We start from the raw sequence: 25,195 nt of genomic DNA, 5'->3' as shown, positions 1-25,195 counted from the left end.
TTGCTGAAGTCGAACCTTCACATGTTCAGCAGCCTTCCTGTGCTGTGTATGGATAATATTTATGAGGATTTAAACATTTTGGTATTGTTTGGTGGAGCTGCATTTTGAAAATGTTGAACCTTCAAAGTAGATGGGTATCCTTTTGGTTTGGTTTGTTGCAGCAGAACTTTCAAATTGATAGATTGGATATTTTTATAATTTGCTTTCATGGATACTGATTTTTGGTAGTGTGATGGTTGCTTTGCTTGGCTTTACGGAAGCCGAAACTTCAGAGATTCAGCAGCTGCCCTTTACTGTTTATTTATAATATTTCTATGCTTGGGTTTGCTGAAGTACGAATCCGAGGGGCGTGTTGGCAACTGCTACTACTGCATTTCTATGTATGAATGAAGGGGAAGGGAGAAATTTGCAAGTCATTATGTTTTTTTGATGCTTTTGGGAGGGTGTATTGTATGAATGAAAGCTTTGTATCTTCCTCTTTGATGCTATAATAAAGTTGTGGCCTCTTTTGCCGTGGATGTAGGTCATTTTGACCGAACCACGTAAACATTTGGTGTCCTTTTTTCATTTTTTTTACTTTCTTTAATCAATTTTTTAATCGAAAACTATATTGTTGTGTTTCATATCTTTGCTTCGTCGTAGTAGTAACATGGCTGGTAAGTCTAAAGAACATGGTTCACCGGCAATCTGGGAAAAGGAAATCAAATTGTTGTTCTGCGACCTCTGTATCAAAGAAATTGAGCTGGGCAATAGACCGACAACCTTTTTCAATAAAGAAGGTTGGAATAGTATCATTAAACATTTTAAAGACTCCACCGGACGGGAGTACGACAGGCTGCAAATGAAAAACAAATGGGATCAACTAAAGAAAGATTGGAAAATTTGGAAGGATCTAAAGCGTGGTTCAACTGGTTTGGGTTGGGATCCAATAAAGCGAACCATTGATGCTTCGGAAGAGTGGTGGGCAGAGAGGCTCGCGGTAAGTAAATTTTATTTTTCATAATTTGTGTAATATACTTCTCTTTCAGGACTGAACAAAATGATTTGGGTTTTTTGTTCCAGGTGGTTCCAGCAGCTAAAAAGTATAAAACATGTGGGATTGAACCTGAGTTGGAGGAGAAGTTAGACCAAATGTTCGGGGGTGTCGTTGCAACAGGGAAATATGCATGCGCTCCAAGCGAGACGGGATTTGGTGAAACACAGGACAATGTTGCTGTCAGTTTATCAGATGATTCACCTGAATTTCCAAGTGCAGGTCCAACTGAGATTCAATCTACGAATCGCTCTAAGCGATCTAGGTTCGAGAGCAAAAAAAAGGGTGGAGCTGCCACAATCAGAAACCAGATATCATGCCTAATGGATTCTTCCAATGATGCCCCCCATAAAGTACAGAAAACATCAATTAATGAGGTCGTGGCTATTCTAGAGCAGGATCCGAGTATTGCAGCGGATGATGAGCTATACTACTTCGCTGTTGAGCTGCTTCAAGATTCGGTGCAAAGAGATTTTTTCACAGCTATTGCCAAAGAGCGCAGGGTGTCGTATCTACGACATTTTTTTGAGTGCAAGAAAAATTAAATGAACTTTTTTTAGTTGCTACGTCCTTACTTTAGTAGTTTATGAGAAGACATGGTTATTTGAACTGTTGTTTAATGAGACTTTTCAGTTTATTTTGTTTTCTACCCGTCCTCTACACTAAATGCTTGTGTTATTACTTGTCACATGTTAGATTATATAGGTCTGCTCCAAATGATGATTAGTTTAATACTATATTTTTCTTTGTCAAAATATGTCCAGTATAAATCAGAATGGACCCAAACCAAGTACGTCGTAGAAGGAGAAACGCAGCTATCAACTTGCTCGTAGAGTACTACAACACATACATCGACCGTTCCCCCTGTTACACATCATCACAATTTGGAGACAAATGGGTAGCAGAAATGCTTGGCGGGCATCCCACAAGATTTCACAACATGTTCCGCATGACACAAGAAGTTTTTACAGATCTTTTAGCAGAACTAGTGGGCTCTCATGGCCTCCATGGGTCTATGAGAATGACTGACCGTGAGGTGTTGGCGATTACTCTTTATATATTATCACAGAACGAGTCAATGCGCGGTGCGATGGAACGATTCCAGCACTCATCAGAGACGATTAGCAGGTACTTCTCAGTGGGTTTGAGTGCTTTGGTGAGCCTCGCAAAACAAGTCATAAAGCCATTAGATCCAACGTTTTCACGAACGCCTGCAGAGATTCGTCAAGATCGACGCTACATGCCATTCTTTAAGGTACTGATTTAATCTTATATTAATGAAGTTTAAAATGAATGTAGGAAATTAATTAATTAATTACTAGAGCTACATGTTTAGGATTGCATCGGTGCGATAGATGGAACACATGTTGATGCACGTGTTTCAAATGAAGAGAAAGTTGCATTTATCGGACGTAGTGGATCCACAACACAAAATGTCATGGCAGTTTGCGACTTTAATATGTGTTTCACATTTATCATGCCTGGTTGGGAGGGTAGTGCCCATGATAGTAGGATTTTCAAGAGTGCAACACGGAATCCTCATTATAGCTTTCCCCATCCTCCTCAAGGTATGTTGTGCCGCGAAATATTTTTTGTATTTTTTTAAAATGTGGAACTCAAGGTTCAACATCTTACGGGAAAGTATTATTTGGTGGATGCCGGTTATCCGTTGCAGCGAGGGTATCTGAAACCATATCCGGATACGAGATATCATATACCTGATTTTGAACGAGCAAGTAATGTTACAAGAAACAGAAAGGAGGTGTTCAATAAAAGACATTCTTCTTTGCGAGGCGTCATTGAGCGGACATTTGGTGTCTGGAAGAAGAAATGGGTTATCTTACGTGATATGCCTCCTTACCCGTTTCCAAAACAGGTTCAGATTGTGATAGCAACGATGACAATACACAATTATATTAGGCGACACCCGTCGCGACATGATGTTGATTTCCTCAATGCTGAAGCAAATCAACGGGAAACAGTTGAAGACTCCTCTGACAACCAAATGAGTAGTTCTATGTTACGAGATGACAGCGAACAATTAACAATTTGCAATAAGGAAGGAGAAGGTGCAACTGAAATGGCGGCCATTCGAGAACAAATTACTAATGCGTTAGTTAATATGTGATTCATTTGCAGTTTGTTAGAAAGAGCAAATAATTGCAACGTACGAGTATTGGGTAGTAGAAGTTACTTTATTGGCACTGGTGATGTAATAAATAACTATTTTTGATGATTAAAGCGTTTAGAATATATGTTTCTAAATTTAAAACACTTTATATAAACTTATATGTTTTCAAAATTAACATGGATAATCTTATATGTTTTCAAGAGTTAATATTTGTATAGATCGATACATAGATTAATATAAATTTTAAGCTTATATGTTCTCAAAATTACAAATATTTTTTAAAAAATTTCTATTAAAACGAATTTTAAAAATAATATAATTTATCTATGTTTTAACAATCAGATGCAGTTTTGTCATTTCTACCTGAAACGGCTGGCTCACAGCATTTATCACGCAGCCGCACCAAACAGACAGTCAGCTTCCCCCCCAGCGTTGTTTCCCTTCCCCGCAACAGCTTCCTATGGCAGCGCAGCTGCAGCTGAAAAGCTGACAATCTGCAGCTGCGCCAAACAGACCCTTAATCGACTCTTCCTCATCATTGACCTCAACACGCTCGAAATCAACATCAGCTCGAGTTGGCTGTTTTGGAAATGGATAAGGTGGCATATCTCGTAGTATTACCCATTTCTTCTTCCAAACTCCAAAAGTCCTCTCAATGACGCCTCGTAAGGATGAATGTCTTCTATTAAAGACCTCTTTTCTGTTTCTCGTATGATTGCTGGCTCTCTGAAAATCTGGAAGATGATACCTTGTGTCCGGATAGGGTTTAAGGTACCCCCTCTGCATTGGGTAGCCAGCATCGACCAAATAGTACTTCCCTGAAAAATTAAAAACTGTAGGGGAGCACACAAAAAATTAATCTACTCGTATTAGTAAGGTACTAACCCTGTGGTGGGTGAGGACAATTGTACTCCGGATTTCTCGTTGCAATTTTAAAGATTCTACTATCATGTGCGCTGCCCTTCCGTCTAGCCATTGCAAATGTAAAACACATGTTGAAATCACATACTACCATGATATTTTGAGTTGTGGTTCCGGAACGGCCGATAAATACAACTTTCTCGTTATCCGACACCCTAACATGAACGTGTTTTCCATCGATTGCGCCGATGCAACCCTTTACGAATAAGTGACATCATTTCAATATACAACCCAGTAATATTTATTTGAAGTATGAATGTCTACCTTGAAATGTGGCATGTATCGGGCATCGTTGCAAATCTCTACTGACGTTCTTGCAAACGTTGGATCTGTGGGTTTTATTATGGTTTGTGCTAGACTGACAAGAGAACTCAAACTAACTGAGAAATATCTGCTAATTGTTTCAGATGAGTGTTGGAAGCATTCCATGGCTCTCCGCATTGACTCGTTCTGTGATAAAATATAAAGTGTTATGCCCAATACTTCACGGTCTGTTGTCCTAAAAGATCCATGAAGTCCATGAGATGTTTTTAGATCTAATAATAGATCACTGAAAACACCCTGGGACATGCGGAAGATGTTTTGAAATCTCGTTGGGTATTGTCCCGAAATCATTTCTCTCATCCATTTGTCTCCAATACTTCACGGTCCACATACGTATTATAGTAATGCACTAGTATATTTATGACTGCATTTCGACGTCGACGTCGGACTTCCTCTGGGTCCATGACGATATGAACTATACATTATATTTTGAAATACAGTTAAGCTCATAGATGGAATAAAACAATCAGACATATGAACTATAATTGGAAAACAAATAACTTAAACATCATTTGGAATGAAGTTAAATCAGTTTCATAAAAATGACAAACAATCACAAATGAAAAAGTCTACTATCAGGAGTAATCATAGATGGAATGAAGTGCATCAGTCTAGTATCAAATCATAAACAAACACAATGTGAACTACTGAGGAGCTAAACTTCAGAAGTCACGACGGTTATAATAATAGCGTATGTATTCCAATCGTCGCTCTTTGCTCAGTGCTGTGAACAAGTCTCGGTGGAGGGAATCACGAAAGAGGTCTAGAACAAAGTAGAAAAGATCACGATCCCCTGTAAATTCTGGATCTTCTTCAAGAAGTTCAATGACCTCATGAACCGAGGTTTTTTGAACTCTGTGAGGGGCATTATTAGATGAGTCAACTAGGTATGAGAGCTGCTCCCTCATAGATGCAGGTCCACTCTTTCTCTTGCGTTCGTTCCGGGGGCGCTTCGCACGGTTGGTGGATTGAATTTCAGGTGGCTCAACACTGCGGAATTTTGCAGAATCATTTGATAATTCCACGGCCACATTCTCGGGGGTTGATTCAAAAACTGTTTGGCTAGGGGGAGCTGAATATTTCCCTGTAGCTACCACCCCACCAAACATCATTTGTAACTTGCCCTCCAATTCTGGTTCAATCCCAGCCAATCTGAACTTCTTTGCCGCATGAACAATCTGCAAAAGAGAATGAATGGTTATTAGAAATAAGAAATAGAACTTATTAAAATTAAAAAGAATGACTCAATAATATCTTACCACAAGTCTTTCTTGCCACCACTCTGACGCCTCAATTGTTCTATTCACCGGATCACATCCTAATCCAGTGGAGCCACGCTTCAAATCATTCCACAGTTTCCAATCTTTCTTAAGCTGATCTCATTTATTCTTCAATTGTAGCCTATCATATTCCCTACTTGTCATTTCCTTGAATTTGCTAACGATGTCATCCCAACCTTCCTTATTGAAAAATGTCGTTGGCCTATTTCCCTTATCAATTTCACGTATGCATAGGTCACAGAATATTAATTTGATGCCCTTCTCCCAAAGTGCAGGAGTGGCAACCTTTTTGTTTTTATTAATCATGCTAATAATATCACAAAAAAAATAACCCACAAGATGAATTAATATAACAAATTTAAACATTGCTAAATAAATGAAAGAATAAATATAAGCACGTTGCAAGCAATAAACCAAACAAGAAATGTAAAGATAAGGGAACACAGGAATTTACGTAGTTCGGTCAACTGACTTACGTCCACGGGAAACGAATGCAATATTTTATTGAAATACTAGCTGAAATTTTGAAACATATCAACAAGGACTCCTTTGTTGTACACATAAGCACAACTTACATCATATGTACAATATATAAAAGGTAACTTCTCATTAGTTCTCTTCCTTAATGCAGCCGCAATGTTCTCATCTCCAACTACAGTAACAATCAAAAACCGAAAAAGAACAGAAATCCGAATCATAGGAGTAATTCTTGCGATGGAAGTCATGAATTGCAAGCAAGAAATACAAAATTACAGGTAGAAGACAAAATAACAGGTACAGGTCATGAATTAAAAAGTTAAACAAAATCATAGTACATGATATCAAAAATGTAATTCCCCTTATAATACTCATTCATCCTTATTCCATAAGCATCTAATAACTGGAATATTACAGCATCTACAAAATCGTGATAAATTTATTGCACAAGCATAAAAAATGTAATTCCCCTTATAGTGGCTAGCCATCACATTCTTGTGCTGTCACTCAAAAAATATTCGAGTTATTCTAGTTATTGGATGCTTATTATAGTTATAATATTTATTAAGTGACAGGGCCATCAGTGATGAATCAATGAGGGGAATTAAATTTATTACATTCTTGTGCCGTCACTCAAAAAATAGTATATGATATTATAGCATCTAAATTTATTGCATAAGCATCAAAAATGTAATTCCCATTATAGTGGCTAGCCATCGCATTGTGAAATGAGTGATCTGGAATATTATAACATCTACAAAATCGTCATCTTGATCATGAATTATAACCTATACAACCCTCCATAAAGCGGGGTTATAAATATAATTTTCCTTCATTGCTCACTCTCTCATATAAATAAAGTGTGTTTTTTCATGTAATAGGACCTTTTTTTCTCTCCTTTCTCTCATGTATCTTCTTACAAGAAGAGACTTCAGGCTCTTCACTCTTTTTATGTATAAAATATATTTAATTTTATAAAAAAATGTCACAAGAGCTACCTCATTTTGTACACTCCACGCCTCTCTTCTCTCCCTCACTCTTTCTCTCATTTTTTCTTGGTTCAAACACTCAAATCTTATGGGTGTGTCTCATGGTTAAATTTGGATTCAACATCCAGTTATATTGGTCCTCAATTACATAGGGTGTTACAGGATCAATTAAGCCACATGAGTGTCATATGATACACCTCAATATTGGACAATATAATATATTTTAACTCTAATATTTATGTTTATCTATGTATTCATGATACTTTGTTATATATAAAAGAGAAGATGTGTGCACAAGGAGATAAGGAGACGAGGATATATGATAACACCTAACACACAAGTTTAGCCTCATTCTATGATCTTCATTATTATTTTTCTCCCTTTCATCTCGGGTATTTGTGCATTGGCCATGGCCGTGTGTGCTAGATATATTTTGATCAGCAATGATGAAGAATGAATAAATAATTATTGTTAATAAAGATAACATCTTTATAGTATTTTAATATATGCTTCATCCACATCACTTGAGTGATCTGGAATATTATAGCTTTTGAAGCCTCAATAAACAATAAGCTCGGGTTGCCCTGAGCAGTGACAGCACAAGAAAATGTCATCGACGCACGAATAAGGTTTATTGAAGACCAAATAAATGGAGAGTATAACATGACTCATTGTCCCCAAGATGTAAATACAACAATAAACAAACCTCCTGTCTTTTTAAATCAAATAAATGACTTCAACATATATAGGTATAACCACTCCTCACTCTCAAACTAAGATTGGGGAAGAGGAAAATAATAAGGAAGCAAAAACACCACTTCCTAAGCACAAGCAAGAGAATAAGGGCATAATCATTCCTCCTCCTAAGCCAACTCAACATCAATTGGAGGATAAGAATAAGGTATTATGACATTAAGCCAACTCAACATCAATTCGACAGCTCATATGCAGCTGATGTGCAAAATATTAATAAGGTGTGATCTATGAACTTCACTCTAAAAATAAATTTTGTATTAACTTGCGGTCAGAATGAGTTGTCGAAGATCAACTAAGGAAAAAAAATCATTGCAACATGCACTATCCATGTTAACCTGGCCCCAATTGCAAACAAATGTGTCTCAGAGCAAAACATCAGTGATGAATCAACCCACCGAGAAGGGAAAAAGCATGAACAACAACCACTACACATGATCAACCACTACAACCACAACCTTATTCCATTCTTGAGCCAGCATCCACCAAACAAGAATGACTCAAACAAGAAGGGAAAGCAAAGGCAAAACCCTAATCAAGCAACCGGTAAAAAACTAAACAGGTTCCATGCGCTAAACAAAAAATCGCAGAAATAGGAAGGAGATGAGAAGAGAAAACATCACATTCGAAAAAACCCATCTCCCTCATATCTGCAATTATAAGAAGAAAATTGATTGTTATACCTCAGATCTGTCGATCGAGGGCCTACGAAGCAAGACGATGAAGGAGAGCCGCGAGGGAAGCAATTAGGGCAGAAGAGAAACGAAAGGGGTAAGCGGGGAATATCTTCAGGCGAAAGTCGGGCCGCGAGGTTAATATCGCGGCTCGCTTTCGCTAAGCATTGCGCAATTTTGCCGCAAAGCTACGAACCAAACGTTTGTCAATACAGGACGAAGCGGATGTCCCACGCAGCGCCGGGCCAAAAAGCCGAACCAAACGGCCCCTAAGTTAGGAAAACTGATGAGAACGACAGTTACTTAAGTGAGAGAGATTATGAAATCTCTTAAATAGAGCGAAACTGGACTCAAACATTGAAATGTCTTTTGGTGTTACAGTTAGAATTTTATTAGAAACTCCAAAGTTAAGTGTGCTTATATCGGACCAACCTTGGAACACGTAAACTCCTAGGAAGTTACACCAATGGGACAAAACCATGAGGCCATGAGATTGGTTGATGAGAGTTTGGGCTGTTACAAATGAAAATTTTTTTCAATTTTTTGATTTAAGTGTCATCCTTGTGTAGAGATCATGCTAATTGTCTATGTATTGTTCCAACTTTATTGAACATTTCCAAAGAAGACATAACATACTTTCCTTGTCGCGTTGAAACAGCTGGAACGAATACTTATAATTCATAATGTTTTTTCCATTGTATTGGAACAGCGCAGACAAATATTTTTATTAGATTATAATGGCTATTCCCAGCTGTTAATTACTTACTATTTACTCTTTATTAACTGATTATGTAATTCCTATTTTACTTTATTTTATTTTATTTTCTTTCATAGTTATTTTTATTTTGTTTTTATTCTTTCTTTTATTATGCATATTTTAAATGGGGTTAAATACCTTTCCTATAATTAATATTTATGCTAGTCTATTTCAAATCTCAACATGGTATCAGAGCCTAAACCTAGATCCAGCTGTCCCTGGCCTTCTCTGTCGTTCCAGCAACCGCCGCCTCCACCTCCTCTTAGCCGGCGGCCTTCCTGCTGGGTTCAACGAACAACAGATTCCAACAAACTGCAGGAATTCAGGAAGGATTCCTTCTGTTCCTATCCGCAGGATTAGCTGTATTCCAACAAACTACTGCTAACCTTCCTGCAAGCTCCTCTGAACCGTCCTGCAGGTTCCTATCCTTCAAGGGACTCCTGCGAACTATTTTTCTTTAGTTTGCGAACCTTCCTGAAAGTTCTTGACCGCCAAAGGATTTCTGCTACCGCTATTCGTGCAGGTTTTTGTAGGTTCCCCGCCACTTCCCTCCTGTTTCAACTGTCTTGCCACTGTTCTGCAGAAAGAATTCCTGTAGTTATCCTGCTACCTGCAACTCCTGGAGTTGTTCCCGTTTGTCGCGATTGTACCAAAATTCATTGATGACTCAGAACCAAAACAACATAACATTTGGCTCAGTAGAAATTATGGCTGGCTGTGTCAATGAATCACTCTAAGAAGACATTTTTGGCTCCACAAGAGGATCAACTCCAACCTCCGCTCCCTTGCAGGCCGGAGGGCCACAAGCCAACATGGATTTTTTTATCACAACTCATAAATTAAATGACAATAACTTCCTTCAATGGTCCCAAGCAGTGTCTTTGCTTATCCATGAAAGTGGGAAGTTCAGTCATCTCACAAGTATAATTCGTGAACCTCCAAAGACTGACCTAACATATGAAGCTTGGAAAGTGGAGAACTCCATGACCATGTCATGGCTGATCAACTCCATTGAGACTTCAATTGGTTGTTCGTACATGTTCCTCCCTCCAAGTAGTGTTATATGAACAACTGTCTGTGATACCTACTCGGATGTAGGAAATTTTGACAACTCTATAAGATATCTAAAAAGATCCGGGAGGTGAAGCAAGAGTCAATGACCGTGACCCAGTACTATAATGAGATGGTCGTATTATGGATGAAATGCGACCTATACTATGACTACACTTGGGATTTTCTAGCCGACTTATCTCTCTTCCAGAAGATTATAGAAAAGAACAGTATGTTCCAATTCCTTGTTGGGCCTTAACAAAGACCTTGACGAAGTCCAAGGTTGTATCCTTGATCGAGATCCTCTTCCTTCAACTTGCCTTGTTTTCACTGAGATTTGTCAAGAAGAAAGCACGACTCATTATGATTGGTACTTCTACTCCTTCAGTTGAATCGTCCGCCTTGACCTCAAACAGTATTTAGCCCTCATCCATGCCACCTCAAACCGATCACCTCACTTGTGATTACTGTCACAAACTCAACCATACTCAGGATAAGTTTTGGAAACTTCACGGTAAACCATCATACAAACCTTCAGCCAAATCCTCTGTTGCCAAGGGACTCACCGCGACGGCCGAAACAGACACGGCTCAACTAACACCCCGAAACATCCTGGAATCCCCAAATCCCTAAAAAACTAAATGGAACAATTGATCAAGCTACTTGGAGCCAATCAAGTTTGTAAGGGTCCATCGACCTCTCCCATTCAATAAGATACCTTCCTATGACTCTCACAGTTTATTCCTCATCTAATCCATAGATTATTAATTCAGGTGCCCAAGTCACATGATTGGCTGCCCTCAATTTTTCTAGACTTACAATCCGTACTCTAGAAAAAATACCATTATAATTGTTGATGGATCTTGTAGCCCCATTATTGGTAAAGGCTCGGTTGTTCTAACGACCGATCTAACTCTGAAGTCTGCTTTACATTTTCCCCGATTGTAACGTAACTTATTACATGTTAGCAAGTTGACAAGTGATATTGATTGCATTGGTAATTTTCCTTCTGATGGCTAGTTTTTCAGGATCGTCGTTCGGAAAGGATAATTGGAACTATTAAGAGAGTAGTCGAACTCTACTACTTTCAAAAGGAGAACACGTAGAGTGAAGACACGACACTCAAAAGTTGTAGTCTATCTTGAGTCATTGAATATCTCATTATATCGTTACACTGTTATTAAGGACATCCTAGTTTTCAATATTTGAAAAATTTATATCCTTTGATGGTTTCTAATAAAAATATCTAATTTCAATTGTGAGATATGTCAATTAGCCGAACATCACCGAATTCATTACCCACCTCACACTTACGCACTTTTTGCTCCTTTCTCCCTCATTCACGGTGACATATGAGGTCATTCTTGCACTCTCAGTTGTACCAATAAATGGTGGTTCTTGACCTTAATTGATCACCACACTCGAATGACGTGAGTCTACATTTTAAAGAACAAATCGAAAGTCTCAATGCTCCTATTATGGATTTCGCTACCTCCTTTGAATGAGAAAGTGAGTTCTCCGAGTAAGGTACGTAATCAAACATGCTCCCTTTATTCTATGGCAAAATATGTCTCTTTTCACGTTTGTCACTAACATATAGAGTTTTTGCTACTGCCCTGACAGATTGACAGATCTCTGCTATTATTGAAGTTGCTCTTTTTTATCCAACCTGGAAAATGAAAGTAATATATGAGATGAATGTCCTTCAACAGAACCATATGTGACATTGTGGCCCTTCCCCGAAGTAAGAAGGTTGTAGAGTGTCGATGGATTTTCAATACAAAGTTCAACTCTGACGAGTCATTTGAAAGCAACAAGGCGAGATTGGTTGTCAAAGGATACTCTCAGACCTATTGAGTTTATTATGAGGAGACATTTGCTCCAGTGGCTAGGTTAAAAACTATTCAGGTCATGTTGTCACTTGCGATGAATCTATATTGACCTCTATTCTAACTAAATGTCAAGAATGCATTCTTGAATGGAGAGCTGACAAAAAAGTATACATGTCTCTCTCATCGGGTTTTTGATTCTACTGCATCCAGAGGACAAGTGTGCATGCTATGAAAGTCCCTTTACGGGCTAAAGCAGTTCCCAGGAGCTTAGTTCGACGAGTTCACAAAAGTAATTGTGGGTCATGATTTCACTCAGGCTCAATCGAATCGCACCATCTTCTGACATTCCTCCAATGGCTAGGTAACTATCCTTATTGTCTATGTTGACGATATTGTTCTTACATGTAACGACCTCCCTGCATTAAAGTCCTTAAAAGAAATTCTTGCTTTGTCCTTCGAGATAAAAGACTTGGAATCTCTCTACTACTTTTGAGGCATGGAAGTGACTCGATCATCTTGGGGAATTTGCCTTCTCAGTGCAAATATGTGATTGATCTCTTGGCAAAGAACAAAATTCTTCTGTGCAAACCTGTTGTTATTCCTATGGATCCTAATGAAAAATTATCTAACATTCCAAATGTTGTATCTATCAACAAGACCAATTACCAGCGCATCGTGGGAAAACTCATCTACCTCACTTATACTTGCCCTGACATGGGATCTCTATGGTACTTCGAAGGTATGGAAGTGGCTCGATCATCTTGAGGAATTTCCCTTTCTCAGCGCAAATATGTGATTGATCTCTTGGCAAAATACAAAATTTTTCTGTGCAAACCTGTTGTTATTCCTATGGATCCTAATGAAAAATTATCTAACATTCCAAATGTTGTACCTATAAAAAAAACCAATTACCAGCGCATTGTGGGAAAACTCATCCACCGCACTCATACTTGGCAAAACATAAGCCACGCAGTTGGAATAGTGAGTCAATTCATGCATACCCCTGCGAGCACCACCTCCAAGCTGTCCACTGGTGTACACAGAACTTAGGTTTGCTTTTCTCCCGCCACACCTCTCAGTCTATTGCAATTTATACATATGTGGATTGGGTCAAATCCGTTCTTGATCGGCGTTCCACCTTGGGGTATTGCTTATTTGTATGGGCAATCTTGCCACATTGAAAAACAAGAAACAACATGTCATTGCCCGAAGCATGCTGAAGCTAAATTCAGATCCATGTCCTTAGGAATCTGTGAAGCTATCTAGCTACGCATCATGCTCCGCGAACTATGTATGCCAAAATCTGTCTCGCTGCAGCTGTTTTTTGTGATAATAAGACTGCAATCAGCATTGCTCACAATCCAGCTAGCATGATCGTACCAAATATGTGGAGATCGGCAGACACTTCATTAAAGAAAAGGTTTGTGTTTCATATATGTCATCCAGTGGTCAACTAGCGGACATCCTTACCAAAAACCCGCCTTGCCCTTTGTTTGATGACTTCAAGTCCAAGTTGAACATGAATAACATCTATACTTCAGCTTGAGATGGAGTATTAGATCATAATGGTTATTCCTATCCGTCATTATTTATTATTTGCTCTTATTCACTGATTATGTATTTCCTATATTGCTTTAATTTGTATTATTTTCTTTTCAAGTTATTTTATTCGATTTTTATTACTTTCTTTTATTATGCCTATTATAATTGGGTTTAAATATCCCTCATCCTATCAATAATATTTGTGTTGATTTATTCCAAATCTCAACAATTTAAAATAGATTTTTCCACTGTATAGAAACAGCATAAACGTGTGCATGATTTTAAGCAGATTTGCCCACCATATTAAAACAATGCAAATATTTACCTATTTTCCTGTGTTATAATTTTATGCGATGCAACAATGGTTTGTGGCAACGAAATGGCAAATCCAGGAGATTAAATACAAGCTATATCTGTACTTTTAAATATATGTTTCTGATAATTTTCTTTTTTCAGATAAGGTGATAAAGAGATGGTTCAATGGCTCAAACATGTGGCCATCAAGGTGAGATCTTGCCGATGATGTTGTCAAAACTATTAAGATGATGGTTAGAGAGGAAGAGCAGTGGAGTTAGAAGAGAGCAGTCTCGTGAGGCAACAATTGGGTAAAGGTTTGACTTACAATCAGCTTGGATGCAGCTTGAGAAGAGTTTTGAGAAACTGTCGTGTGATGGAAGCCATGGCTGATTTGGAGATTATCTGTGTGCGCAACAGGAGCAACGACAGAACCACAGAATGGCATGGGGGGCAAGCTGGAACATGTGGGTAGGAGTTGAAGGGGATGTTGGTTTTACCGAGGGGCAATTTGCAAGCAGAGCGCAGAGAAGTGAGGCAGGGCTGCACACGACAAGGCAAGAAGCAAAAAAAGAAGAAATCAACAGATGGGGTATCTGTTATGCTCGACTACTGGCTGAGGAAGGAGACAGGAGAACAAAAGTTTAAATGGAGCTGCTATAACGTGAGGGGAGATCATTAACCATATACCCACATATCCACGACTTCTGACTCATTAACCATCATTCCTTGCACCTCCATCCTAGACCTAACGTCTCGTTCAGGTAATTTAAAAACCTCTACTAGCCACTCTTAGAAATCAAATTCAAAATCGCATGCATATAAGACTCAATTTTTTCATAAATTTAAATTTACAATTAGTTCAATACCCCCATCCATCCCCACAAAATCCTCATTTAATATCCTCAACAAACATCCCTTGCGAAATTCAATTCCCAATGTAACGTCACCTTCATACATGGCTCCTTTTGGCCTCTTTTACTGTTCCATAAATGGTAAATCCCATCAATTCAAAGAAAAATACAAAAGAAATGAAAACTATATAATCCAATCTATTTATAAAACTTTAGTTTGACCATTTCAAACCCAATCAGATCTAAGTGGGCATTCATTTGTAGTTAGAAGTCGTATAGTGGGCTGCGATGAGAGTCTAGATGTCGAGATAAATGGGCGTTTAGTCAAATAAAGTGTAGATGATGCACTACCTGGACGAACAGGGAAAAGGAGGGGTGGTTGCGGGGGGTGCAAACTGACTCCCTAGGCCTAACCTGAGAAGGACTAGGGCAATGAAGGGCAACATGATACCGCTTGTGGTGCTCTTGAGAATCCACAAAAGAACTTTACAACAACAAAGCCCTAATCCCACTACGTGGGGTCAGCTAAATGAATCCTTTTTCTCCATTGCATCCTATTTAGTGTCATATTTTCATTTAGTTCTAATAAATTAAGATCATTTTTTATACAATAAGCCCAAGTCTTTCTAGGTCTACCTCTGCCTTTCTTAACGTAAGTTGGATCTAAAACATTTTCTCTCCTAATCGGATCATCAGATGATCAACGCTTAATGTGACCAAACCATCTAAGATGACTTTCTCTAATTTAACTGATATATTTCCAGCATCGTGCTTCATCAATTCCTTTCACTCCATATGGTACAATGACTATCATTCCAAATTTTGATTTGGAGCCTTCTCTAAAGATCCTTCCTCTTTTGTTGTCAAATTTTCAACTGATTACACCGATGTTGTCTCCCACATTGGTTGCTGCTAGAGTTATGATTAAACCTCCAATTCAATCTCCGTCATTACCTACTGTTCTGATGGCTCACACATTACAAAGGTTTCCCTCCTTACTCCACAATTTCGATAATTGTGCCTCCCATTACCCTCCTTTCTCCCTCCTTCTCAAAAACTGTTGGTGAGCAGAATGTTTTATGACAACATTCCTTTCCATCTAACAACTAACCTTTATTTTTTAATCAAAACTAAGATCTCTTCAGCATAAACAACCATCAAGGCAAACATAAGCTTATTTTGCAATGAAAATGAGATATCTGTGTGTGCTAGGCCACTCTCTTATTCCAATATGTGTAAACTTTTTGGGCTGCTCAAATCAAGAGATTGTTCTCAAATTCATGTCATATTTACACCTGATTGACATATGCCTTAGCAGTCACTTCTCTGTCGAGTTTATTAATCCTCATCATGTCATTAAAAACACATCCGTACAAGTAAATTACACTGAAATTGTCCCGTTGTGATCTTATTGAGTCAATGGTCATATTCATAAATGATCTACCCAGTTTTACTCTTCCATGGCGCCACCCATCCCTCTTATTAGATTTCATTTCTCAGTTTCATCTACATTATTAAATTCATTCCACTTTATACTTCCTGAGTTTTATATTTGATAAATCTCTACAAGTGGATGTTGTTATTGTTTGTCTCTCTAGACATTTTGTTACCAAAATTTTATTTGAATTGAAGGATACTTCTCAAATTGAAAATGAGGTCAAAATTTGCTCCTCAAGCTGTAGATAGTAATGGAGGGTTGATCTTTAAGGCGTCCCATATTATTACCCTTATTATTAAAATTTTGAAAATAAATTCTTCCAGTGTTCCAGAGCCCGTTCACACCAAGAGAAAACTATGCATCAAGCACAAGAGGAGCACTCCAATTTTAATATCCAACCTCCTAACACTATGGCGGTTGCTCTATCAAATCAGGATTGCGTTAAGAAACCAATGTAACTCTCCTTTAGGACAAGAGACTATTGTGCTTGCACTTGCTTGTTTGATAGAGTTGTTCACTACATTAGCTGCCAGCAATATCATTTACATTGGCCTCCCTATTCTTGAAACATCTCATCCCACTAATTTATGAAAACATCAATGGTCATGATCCTCAACAATCTTATGATTAAGATGCAGCATTCAAAATATTTATACTTCGGTGGAGAGAGTTTGCAAATTATATGTATAACAGGTTATGAATTGGAAGAAAAAAAATTACCGACGCTTTTGTTTTCACTAAACTTCAAACTAGACATTAAAAATCAGTGTTCCTTTCGTCTTTTTTATAAAAAAACAAAAAATAAACAACAGCAACCCTTATCTCATTGAGTGGGGTTGGCTACATAAATCTTTTTTCTCCATTGTGTCCTATTGAATTTTCAAAGTTGAACAACGTGGTTTCTTTTCTTGTCATAAATTTTTGTTTTTCTCTAGAAATTCTTTTTTATTGTCCTTGTTGTAGATATCATTTTCATTTACTAGTCATGATATCATGCTTTGTAAAAACAATGAAAATAACGAAAAATAACAAGAATGTTATTAATGAGGGTAAAAGAACCCTACCAAAAAGCATAGGTGATAGAATTAACATTCACACATTACATTTGTGAATATGAAAACTTAAGATTAAGCATTTAAATATAATCAAGATGAACACATAAATTATAATCAAGAATATAAAGCAATTACTGGGCATATTTACCTTATATAGAAGCAAAGATATAGATTTCATCAAGTCACCAACCACAATGAAATCACCTCGGGTTTGGACATATAAAGCCAATATGTGACCATGATGTCCGCATTCAGATTGCAATTCCCGTGTTCCATCCTCACGAAGCATCAACTTGTACAATTGAATCTTTTGATTGATCGCAGCTAACAATTTCCCATTGAATGCATTGAGCGAGTATACGGCTCCTTTGGTTTCTTTTTCAGCAATTAGTTGTAGCTTCCCATCTTCAACTACAAATACAAGGATGCGTCCCTATACACATAAAACCAAAAGGCATTCCTTAATGAATAAAAAACAGCATTGCCATAATGACAAATTTTATAGCAGTAGCTATACAATTATCCAATGATTTCAGTACAATCACAATGAGAAATTACTCTTGATAAAATTAGAAGCATGTATATGTAAACAGAATAGGACGCATTCATTGCAAGACTTGGAATGTGAAAAGTTCAAACAAACAAACAGAAAAAAGAGGGGGCAGCCATAACTCAAGTTTATGAAAAATAGTAAAACTTCAACTTCAAAGAAACAACAGAATCTCGAGTGAATCACCACTTATATCATGGAAATTGTAAACAACAAATCATTAAAATCAATTACAATTTTTCATTGCACATTCCTACAACATAAAAGTAGTAGGATATATAGAAGATTTACAAATATAGCTTATCATTGTGTTCTAGATTTTTAGTCGTGTAAACAACAATCACCTAAGATTTTTTAAATAAATTTACTTTGGCATTCAAATATGCAAGCGTATCAGAAGCCTAGAAGCACATTTGAATTGCGCCTAAAATATTTGACTATGCACTGGTATTAGAGCTACTTCAAGCTCCTATTGAAGTTCCATTGACTGATGATATTTTTGTGTATTAAATCCAATAATTGATTGACTCTCAAATAATAAATAATTAAAACCTCTACTTTTAAATCCCCATAAATCCCGTTATGAGCAGGGTTTAGTAAATATAAGGTTTAGGCCACATCCTGGATTTCTGAAATCCAGAATTTAAAAAAGCCTAAGAAAGACATTTGGTTGGATTTGGCATAAATCCAGCTTAAATCTTAACTAAACCCTGCTGTCAAACAGCTTCTAATGCTAAAAATAAAAGGCTCTGACCATTGTACAAAAGTAGAAATTTTATCTACACCTCAACACAAAGCTCCATCAAAAGAAAGGAGGCCATATTCATATACTACAACTGACATAATAAGTAGAGGTGCCAGTTCCAAACAAATTCAAAGGGATTTCATCATAAACGAACCTCGACAGTATAAGGAATTCAAGTTCACTTTTCGAATAATTATTTGGGATTATTAGAACCAGGAATGATGCTCTTAACAAAAAAACTGCATCACCGCATCTTTAAGTAAAAAATGTGGCAAAGCTGTAGTACAAAAACATATTGTGTTGCGGACAAACTTCCAAGTGCACTGCCAGCATGAGCATGCAGAGGGCAACATCAAGTAAAACATTTCATCTTTTTTTCATGTAGAAAAACATTCATTTATCTATGCAGGAGTTCTGAGGTGATGATAGTGATCCAACATAGAAAACAAGAGTATCTAGTCTATTTCCTCAATGTTAAGCCATAAGAAAATTCGCTATGATCGACCTAGAGTGAAGTGTTCAAGAACAGCGATGAAAAAAGAGAATAAATTTAAGTCTATGTACAACTCCTCAATAATTTCAAGCAAAGTGTGAAACGGGTGAGTGAAGGCTGGGAAGAAGAGTAATAGCAACATACACTTGAATTCAAAGCACTGCAAAAGCAATAAAGAGGGAGCCATACTAGAAAAGGGTCTATCCAATAGGTTTGATCCCCTCAGTAGTGAGAAGGGGGGATGAGAAGCAAGATGCACGATTTGGATGACTAAGTCTCAACGAACTATAAGCCAAAAGCAAGGACAGACCAAATGTCATGGTGTTTGTTTGTAGCAGGTAAAAGATCAACTTTTCCACCATACATGTAATGAGAGGAAAAAAAAGGAACAGGCATTCTTGATAGGACCAGGGGCACAAAAACACCGTGGGTATTTGCCAAACCCTGAAATAGATCCTTAAGCTTCACAGATGTCAAAGATTCTCAGCGCCAGCTTATATATTAGTAAACATAGGAGTGTTTGGCATACACCTCAGTCATTGATGAAACAAAAATGTAAAATTTGTTAGCGTTATATAATATTTGGTAGATAAAAACATAAACTACAAGGAATGCTGATATGTAACTTATACAGCATGACTATGTTAAGTGGTTGGTTGTTCATAAATTGAAAAAATAAAAATAAAACATTTAAAACCAATTTTAGCAGTTTAGGTTATACCTTCTAAGGTTGAAAATTTTGACAAAAATATATATAACATAACTATAGCCAAGGCTCCGAAATTTCTAGAATTAATTCCCACTCCAACAAAGCTTGTACGAGGAGTCAATTTAAGATAGAAATCAATTGTAGGCACATTTATATTAAATTTATATGAAATTGTAATTCCTAGGTGATTTACTTAAGGAAATGTGCTTGAGGCAAGCCTAGAAAAAATTTATCATGAGATTGACCCAACAACCGATGTGAGATTTACAGTTGCTAAAACAAGGGGCTAAATCTATATGACTTCTATTTGTTATGGTTTATAAGTAGATTATCCGTTAAGCATTTGCATTTGGAGTTTTTTACATAGTTGATTCAACTGATAAACAATATGCAAATAATTACCTATTACTTCCAACTTCATAGAGCACTTACATAAACGAAAAATCAATTATAAATATTGATTTTAACTTATCATATTATATTTCTTGCGCATATTAATAAATGATGCTTGCGAGTACATTCAGATTAAACAATAAATGCATATGAAAATAATATAATAGATAAATATGATAAAAAAATGTCATGAATGTATGATATGTAGATAGTTATATTGATTACAAGTACAAGAAAAGGCAATCGTTTGACAAGATGAGCCTTAAATAAAGAAATAATTAAACCACTGACTCTTGATATTAAGGTTTGGATGGGCCGATTGATATCATGGGGCATTAATAACTGCAAAGTAAGGACGAATAATCTTTATTAGCAGTTAATATGGCTGGCTAGCTAGGTGATGACCCAATGAAATGAAAAATGCCAAAATCTGTGCAAATATAATGTGACATTTATGAGACAAAAAAACTGAGAATAAGAATGAAATTAAAAGATAAGTAAATTTACAAATGATATTGCTTAGTATATTGAATGAAAGAATGAACAGAAGCAATTTTTATTAATTCTGGGCATTTTTTCATTGAATATTTTTAGCCGTGATTTTTGTACTTTTTAAGTAATAAAAGATGCTTATTTATCACTATTATTGTTACTCACGTTAGTCACTGACCAGAATGTATATTATCTCTTACTTTGTTTGAATCTTATTTTAGTAATGTTTATCTCACAGAGAGTGTAGCTTACCCAATACTATTATATCATCTTTCAGAGGGGTAAGAAGCAAGTGGACAATTAGCTGTGACTTATCTTTTTTGTATAAATTTTGATTATGCAGTTTTGCGAGGTTATGGAAGACTTTGAGGTACATCTAATTTTATATTTAAAATATTTTAGAAACTCTATACTTTATTTGAGGATTTTTTATACACACTTCCTAATTTATATTTAATATCAAAGATTTAATTAAAGATTTAAGATATATAAGTTTGTTTGTGACGATTTGGTAAGATTAATTCCTATTTCAGTTGATCCTAATCAAAATGTGTGTCGATAAAAAATTGAATCTGACTAAGTCGAACTCTGATATACCTTAAGGTTGACCTAAAGAGGTTGAAAGGATTGTAACATAGAATTTCCACATTTGACATCTAGCAAATAAACAACTTCATTTAGTCTTGCAAAACCATCAATGTATATTAATGTATGGTTATTTCTCTCTCTCCTTGAATCTAATTAGGAGTAATTATTTTCTAATTTTATTCTCTCTCTCTCCATATATAAACAGTAGAAGGTTGGCTAGCCAATCAAAAAGAAAAAAAAAAGTAAATTGTTCATCCATTCTCAACTTATTTTCTTATTTGATTAGCATGCAGAACTTATCGTTCAAACAAGAAAATATTATTTATGCAGAATTTATGACAACCGATAAATACCAAGGATATAGAAACATTAAGTGATGTGAATAAATAATTAAAATTAAACGTTTTAGAATACTTGGATCACTCATGCACAAAGAAATACAGAAACATACAAATGCTGTAGAGATGGTTTTCTCTTTGAAGTAGAGCTTTTATGCATGGAGTTCCAAATTAATAAGGAAGATAATTTAGCATCTAAAGTACAAATTTGGAGACAAGCTTGGATCATCATGCTTTTAGATCAAGAATAAGGGTGTGTGGTATGCAGTGCACCAAATTTCGCTTCTAAAAAAGGATTGCAAATAAATGCAGCTTACATCTCCGTTAGATTAATGTTCTCCTCACCAAAAAATGTTTTTCATGCATATAAAACATGCGCAACCATGCATTAACTGTAAGATTCCCAACCAGTTCCTTTGTTCTGGACACTTGAAATTAAGTGTAAACTTTATATTTGAAAGAACAAGGTTGCAAAAAATTAAGTCATGAAATTGTTTCACTTCAAACCATTGTCTGAGGAACTTTGAAGCAGCTTGAGGAAAAAAAATGAAGCAATCAGACAAGACTGGAGATAATCAATATAAATAATAAAACATCTTTCTACAGCTAAAAAACGATTCATTTACTGGTTATAATTAGTAACAGACAATAAAAACATCATTTATAAACAGATTTCAATAAGGTATAATAATACTAGATATTCCTTACATACAGCACTACAAGATGTATCTGTAGAAGGAAGAAAATAAGCAGCCTTACCTTAGTAGGCTCATTTTCCTCAGGTAAAACGTATGCTGTACCAACAGAATAGTAAACATTGTTGTCATCCGAGAAGGAGCAACTAATTATAGAACAACCATACTCAAAGGTGTCTAATTGATAAGTTGATATGAACTCAAATGTTTGATCATCTAATAAACGAACAAAATGAATCTCTGTCTCCTCATTGTTGATGAGGCAGTTTTTTAAACTACATATAGCAAAAGTCCGAGACTGTTCCTGATGGCAGATACGCCGAGCATGTTCACCCAGGGGGATTGAGCGAATGTGAAGCTTTTGAATATCATCAATAGTTCCAATGGAAAGTTCGCCTTCTTTTGCAATTGCGAGACTGCATGAAATGAATTATCATCAATAGAGAAGTGGGAAAACTGACCAAACATGCATACAGGCAGGCAGTCAGAGCACTAGTCCCGAGATATAAAAATAACATACACGTAGAAGGAAAGGACATTGATCGCCATTTCTAATGCAAACTTGTCATTCTTTTCTAAATGAAAAATGTACATGATCTCCTAGAAGGCTCCATAGGCATGGCCAAATAAATGTCTTAGAGACTCTTGATCGCCATAGGACACCTATTTGTCACAGCACGGCATCCTAATGAAAATTGATCAACAGTTCTTTAATACAGCTACGGCAAGTACATGGATGAGCAAATAGGTACCAAACTACTGCATAATTTTTTTTTGTTTACACTTTGGATTGTTTGTTATGCTCTAACATGATTATTAGTGACAAAAAACTAATTAAAAATTTAATATTTGTTAGTATTTATGATTTGAGGTGCAAAATTATAAACATTTCCCCAATGGGTCTTCTCCGTTCTAAAAACATGCTCTATCTTGAGACCATGTTTCATGCTAATAATTGTGCTTTGGATAATAAAATCCATACATTAAGAATATCCACACAAATTCCACACATTAAGGATGCCACAAAATATCTAAAGAATTTATAAAGCTTTTAGAATTCATTTTTAAGTCGAGGTTGTGAGAAAATCTTGTTCTTGCAGCCACTATGACAGCACCTAATGCCAACTTGCGACACCAACTGCTCCTTCCAGTTGCAGCATTCAAACAAGCGAACCTGTCTCTTGCCATCTTTCAGCCATGCCAATAAATTCAGCATCCCAGCCACCTTGCACAAGTGCTACCTGTTGCTTCTCTTGCCTGGCAGCCCTATTCAAGCAACGTCCTGTTGGCCTGCCAACTTGTTCAATCAGCTTGCAACAGTTCCTCTGCTTGATGTACAGCCAGCCAAAGATGCAATCTTTCAGCTCGGCAATCCGTCAGCCCCTGCCTTTCCATTAGATGACCATCTGCTTTCCTCTTAATGTGAAAATGTTTGACTTTCTCCATCCTTTCCCAATTCATTGTATATAATCATATTCATGTTTTTACATATCTATTTGGATGTTTAAGACCTGATTTTATTTCCTTCACTTGCTTTCTATTCTAGGCTCACAACTTTAGCTACAAATCTTGAACCTATTTTACCTATTGGAATATGAAAATATGTAGCATTCTTCTCACATATTGTTTAACATATCTCTGCCTTTCATCCTTCTATATTCTCTATCTTCAATCTTTCTCTATCTTTCACATCCTCTCAGAATTAAAAGTACCTCCTCATTCTTCCTCTAAATTTGTGTTTAAATCATGATGATGGTAAAATAAGAAATAGCCCAGGAAAAAAAAAAAAAATACCTCCTTCGGTGCATCCACCTACCATGAATCAAGAACCCATACCATAACTAGTCCAGAAAAATTATCCAAGTCACCAATAATTAGTTCAAATCAAAACATTCTACACCAAATCAAAACACCTGTTTACTTTCTTAAAAAGATACAATCTTGAACAACTATGATATCCAAAACAAAAATCCACAAAAGTTGGATCGTGGACTCTAAAACCTCTGATCATATCACCATGGAATCATCCATATTTCAAAATAGTCACTTATTTTTCAAAGACTATATAGTCAATTGTCGATGTATAAATATCGCAGCTAGCATCTGAACTTATTAATGTTACTAGCTCAATACTTAATAATCAACAAAATTGCCAAAGAAAGGTACCATATAACTAATTTTATTCCTACTCATAACTAATTCCAAGATATGGCCATTGACAAACTAATTGGCAAGGCAAAAAAAAAAAAAAAAAGAGTTTATACCTCTTAATTTACGAAGAAAAACCAAAAAAAATTCTCACTATGTATCTTTGCCTAACAAAAGCACAATAATGCAATGGAACATTTGCCTCGGTCATTCAAATTTCATACAACAACAACAACAACAACAACAAAGCCTTAATCCCACTACGTGGGGTCGGCTACATGAATCCTTTTTCTCCATTGCATCCTATTTAGTGTCATATTTTCATTTAGTTCTAGTAAATTAAGATCATTTTTAATACAATAAGCCCAAGTCTTCCTAGGTCTACCTCTGCCTTTCTTAACACAAGTCGAATCTAAAACATCTACTCTCCTAATCGGATCATCTAATGGTCGACGTTTAATATGACCAAACCATCTAAGACGACTTTCTCTAATTTTGTCTGTCACAGGAGCTACACCAACCCTATCACAAATATATTCATTCCGCATTTTGTCTCTAAGTGTAAAGCCACTCATCCACCTAATCATTCTCATCTCAGCAACACTTAACTTATTATTATGCTTCGCTTTTAAAGGCCAAC

General features: G+C 36.4%; 2 protein-coding genes across 2 annotated transcripts in view; one reads left to right on the top strand and one right to left on the bottom strand.

Annotated features, from left to right (window-relative positions):
- The window catches only part of LOC110039296 (DNA damage-binding protein 1), an 82,495-nt gene that overhangs the window by 3,150 nt on the left and 54,150 nt on the right, over positions 1-25,195 (bottom strand). The window contains exons 17-18 of the mRNA XM_020744308.1: positions 22,472-22,823; positions 17,553-17,837 (exon numbers count right to left, since the gene is read on the bottom strand). Of these exons, the coding sequence (XP_020599967.1) occupies positions 17,553-17,837; positions 22,472-22,823 (637 nt within the window). The remainder of the gene's footprint in view (positions 1-17,552; positions 17,838-22,471; positions 22,824-25,195) is intronic.
- Positions 241-2,275, top strand: LOC110039297 (L10-interacting MYB domain-containing protein-like). Its single transcript, XM_020744309.1, has 2 exons — positions 241-979; positions 1,063-2,275. The coding sequence occupies exons 1-2, from the start codon at positions 650-652 to the stop codon at positions 1,576-1,578; spliced, it is 846 nt and encodes a 281-aa protein (XP_020599968.1). The 5' UTR covers positions 241-649; the 3' UTR covers positions 1,579-2,275.

The sequence above is a fragment of the Phalaenopsis equestris genome, unplaced genomic scaffold (genome assembly GCF_001263595.1).
Source record: "Phalaenopsis equestris unplaced genomic scaffold, ASM126359v1 Scaffold000002, whole genome shotgun sequence".
Classification (NCBI taxonomy): domain Eukaryota; kingdom Viridiplantae; phylum Streptophyta; class Magnoliopsida; order Asparagales; family Orchidaceae; genus Phalaenopsis; species Phalaenopsis equestris.
This window is presented reverse-complemented; position numbering and strand designations above follow the sequence as displayed.

Coding starts and splice junctions, on each gene's coding strand:
- LOC110039297 (XM_020744309.1), top strand. CDS start 650: ATGGCTGGTAAGTCTAAAGAACATGGTTCACCGGCAATCTGGGAAAAG. Junction 980..1,062: donor GGTGGGCAGAGAGGCTCGCG/GTAAGTAAATTT, acceptor TTTTTGTTCCAG/GTGGTTCCAGCAGCTAAAAA.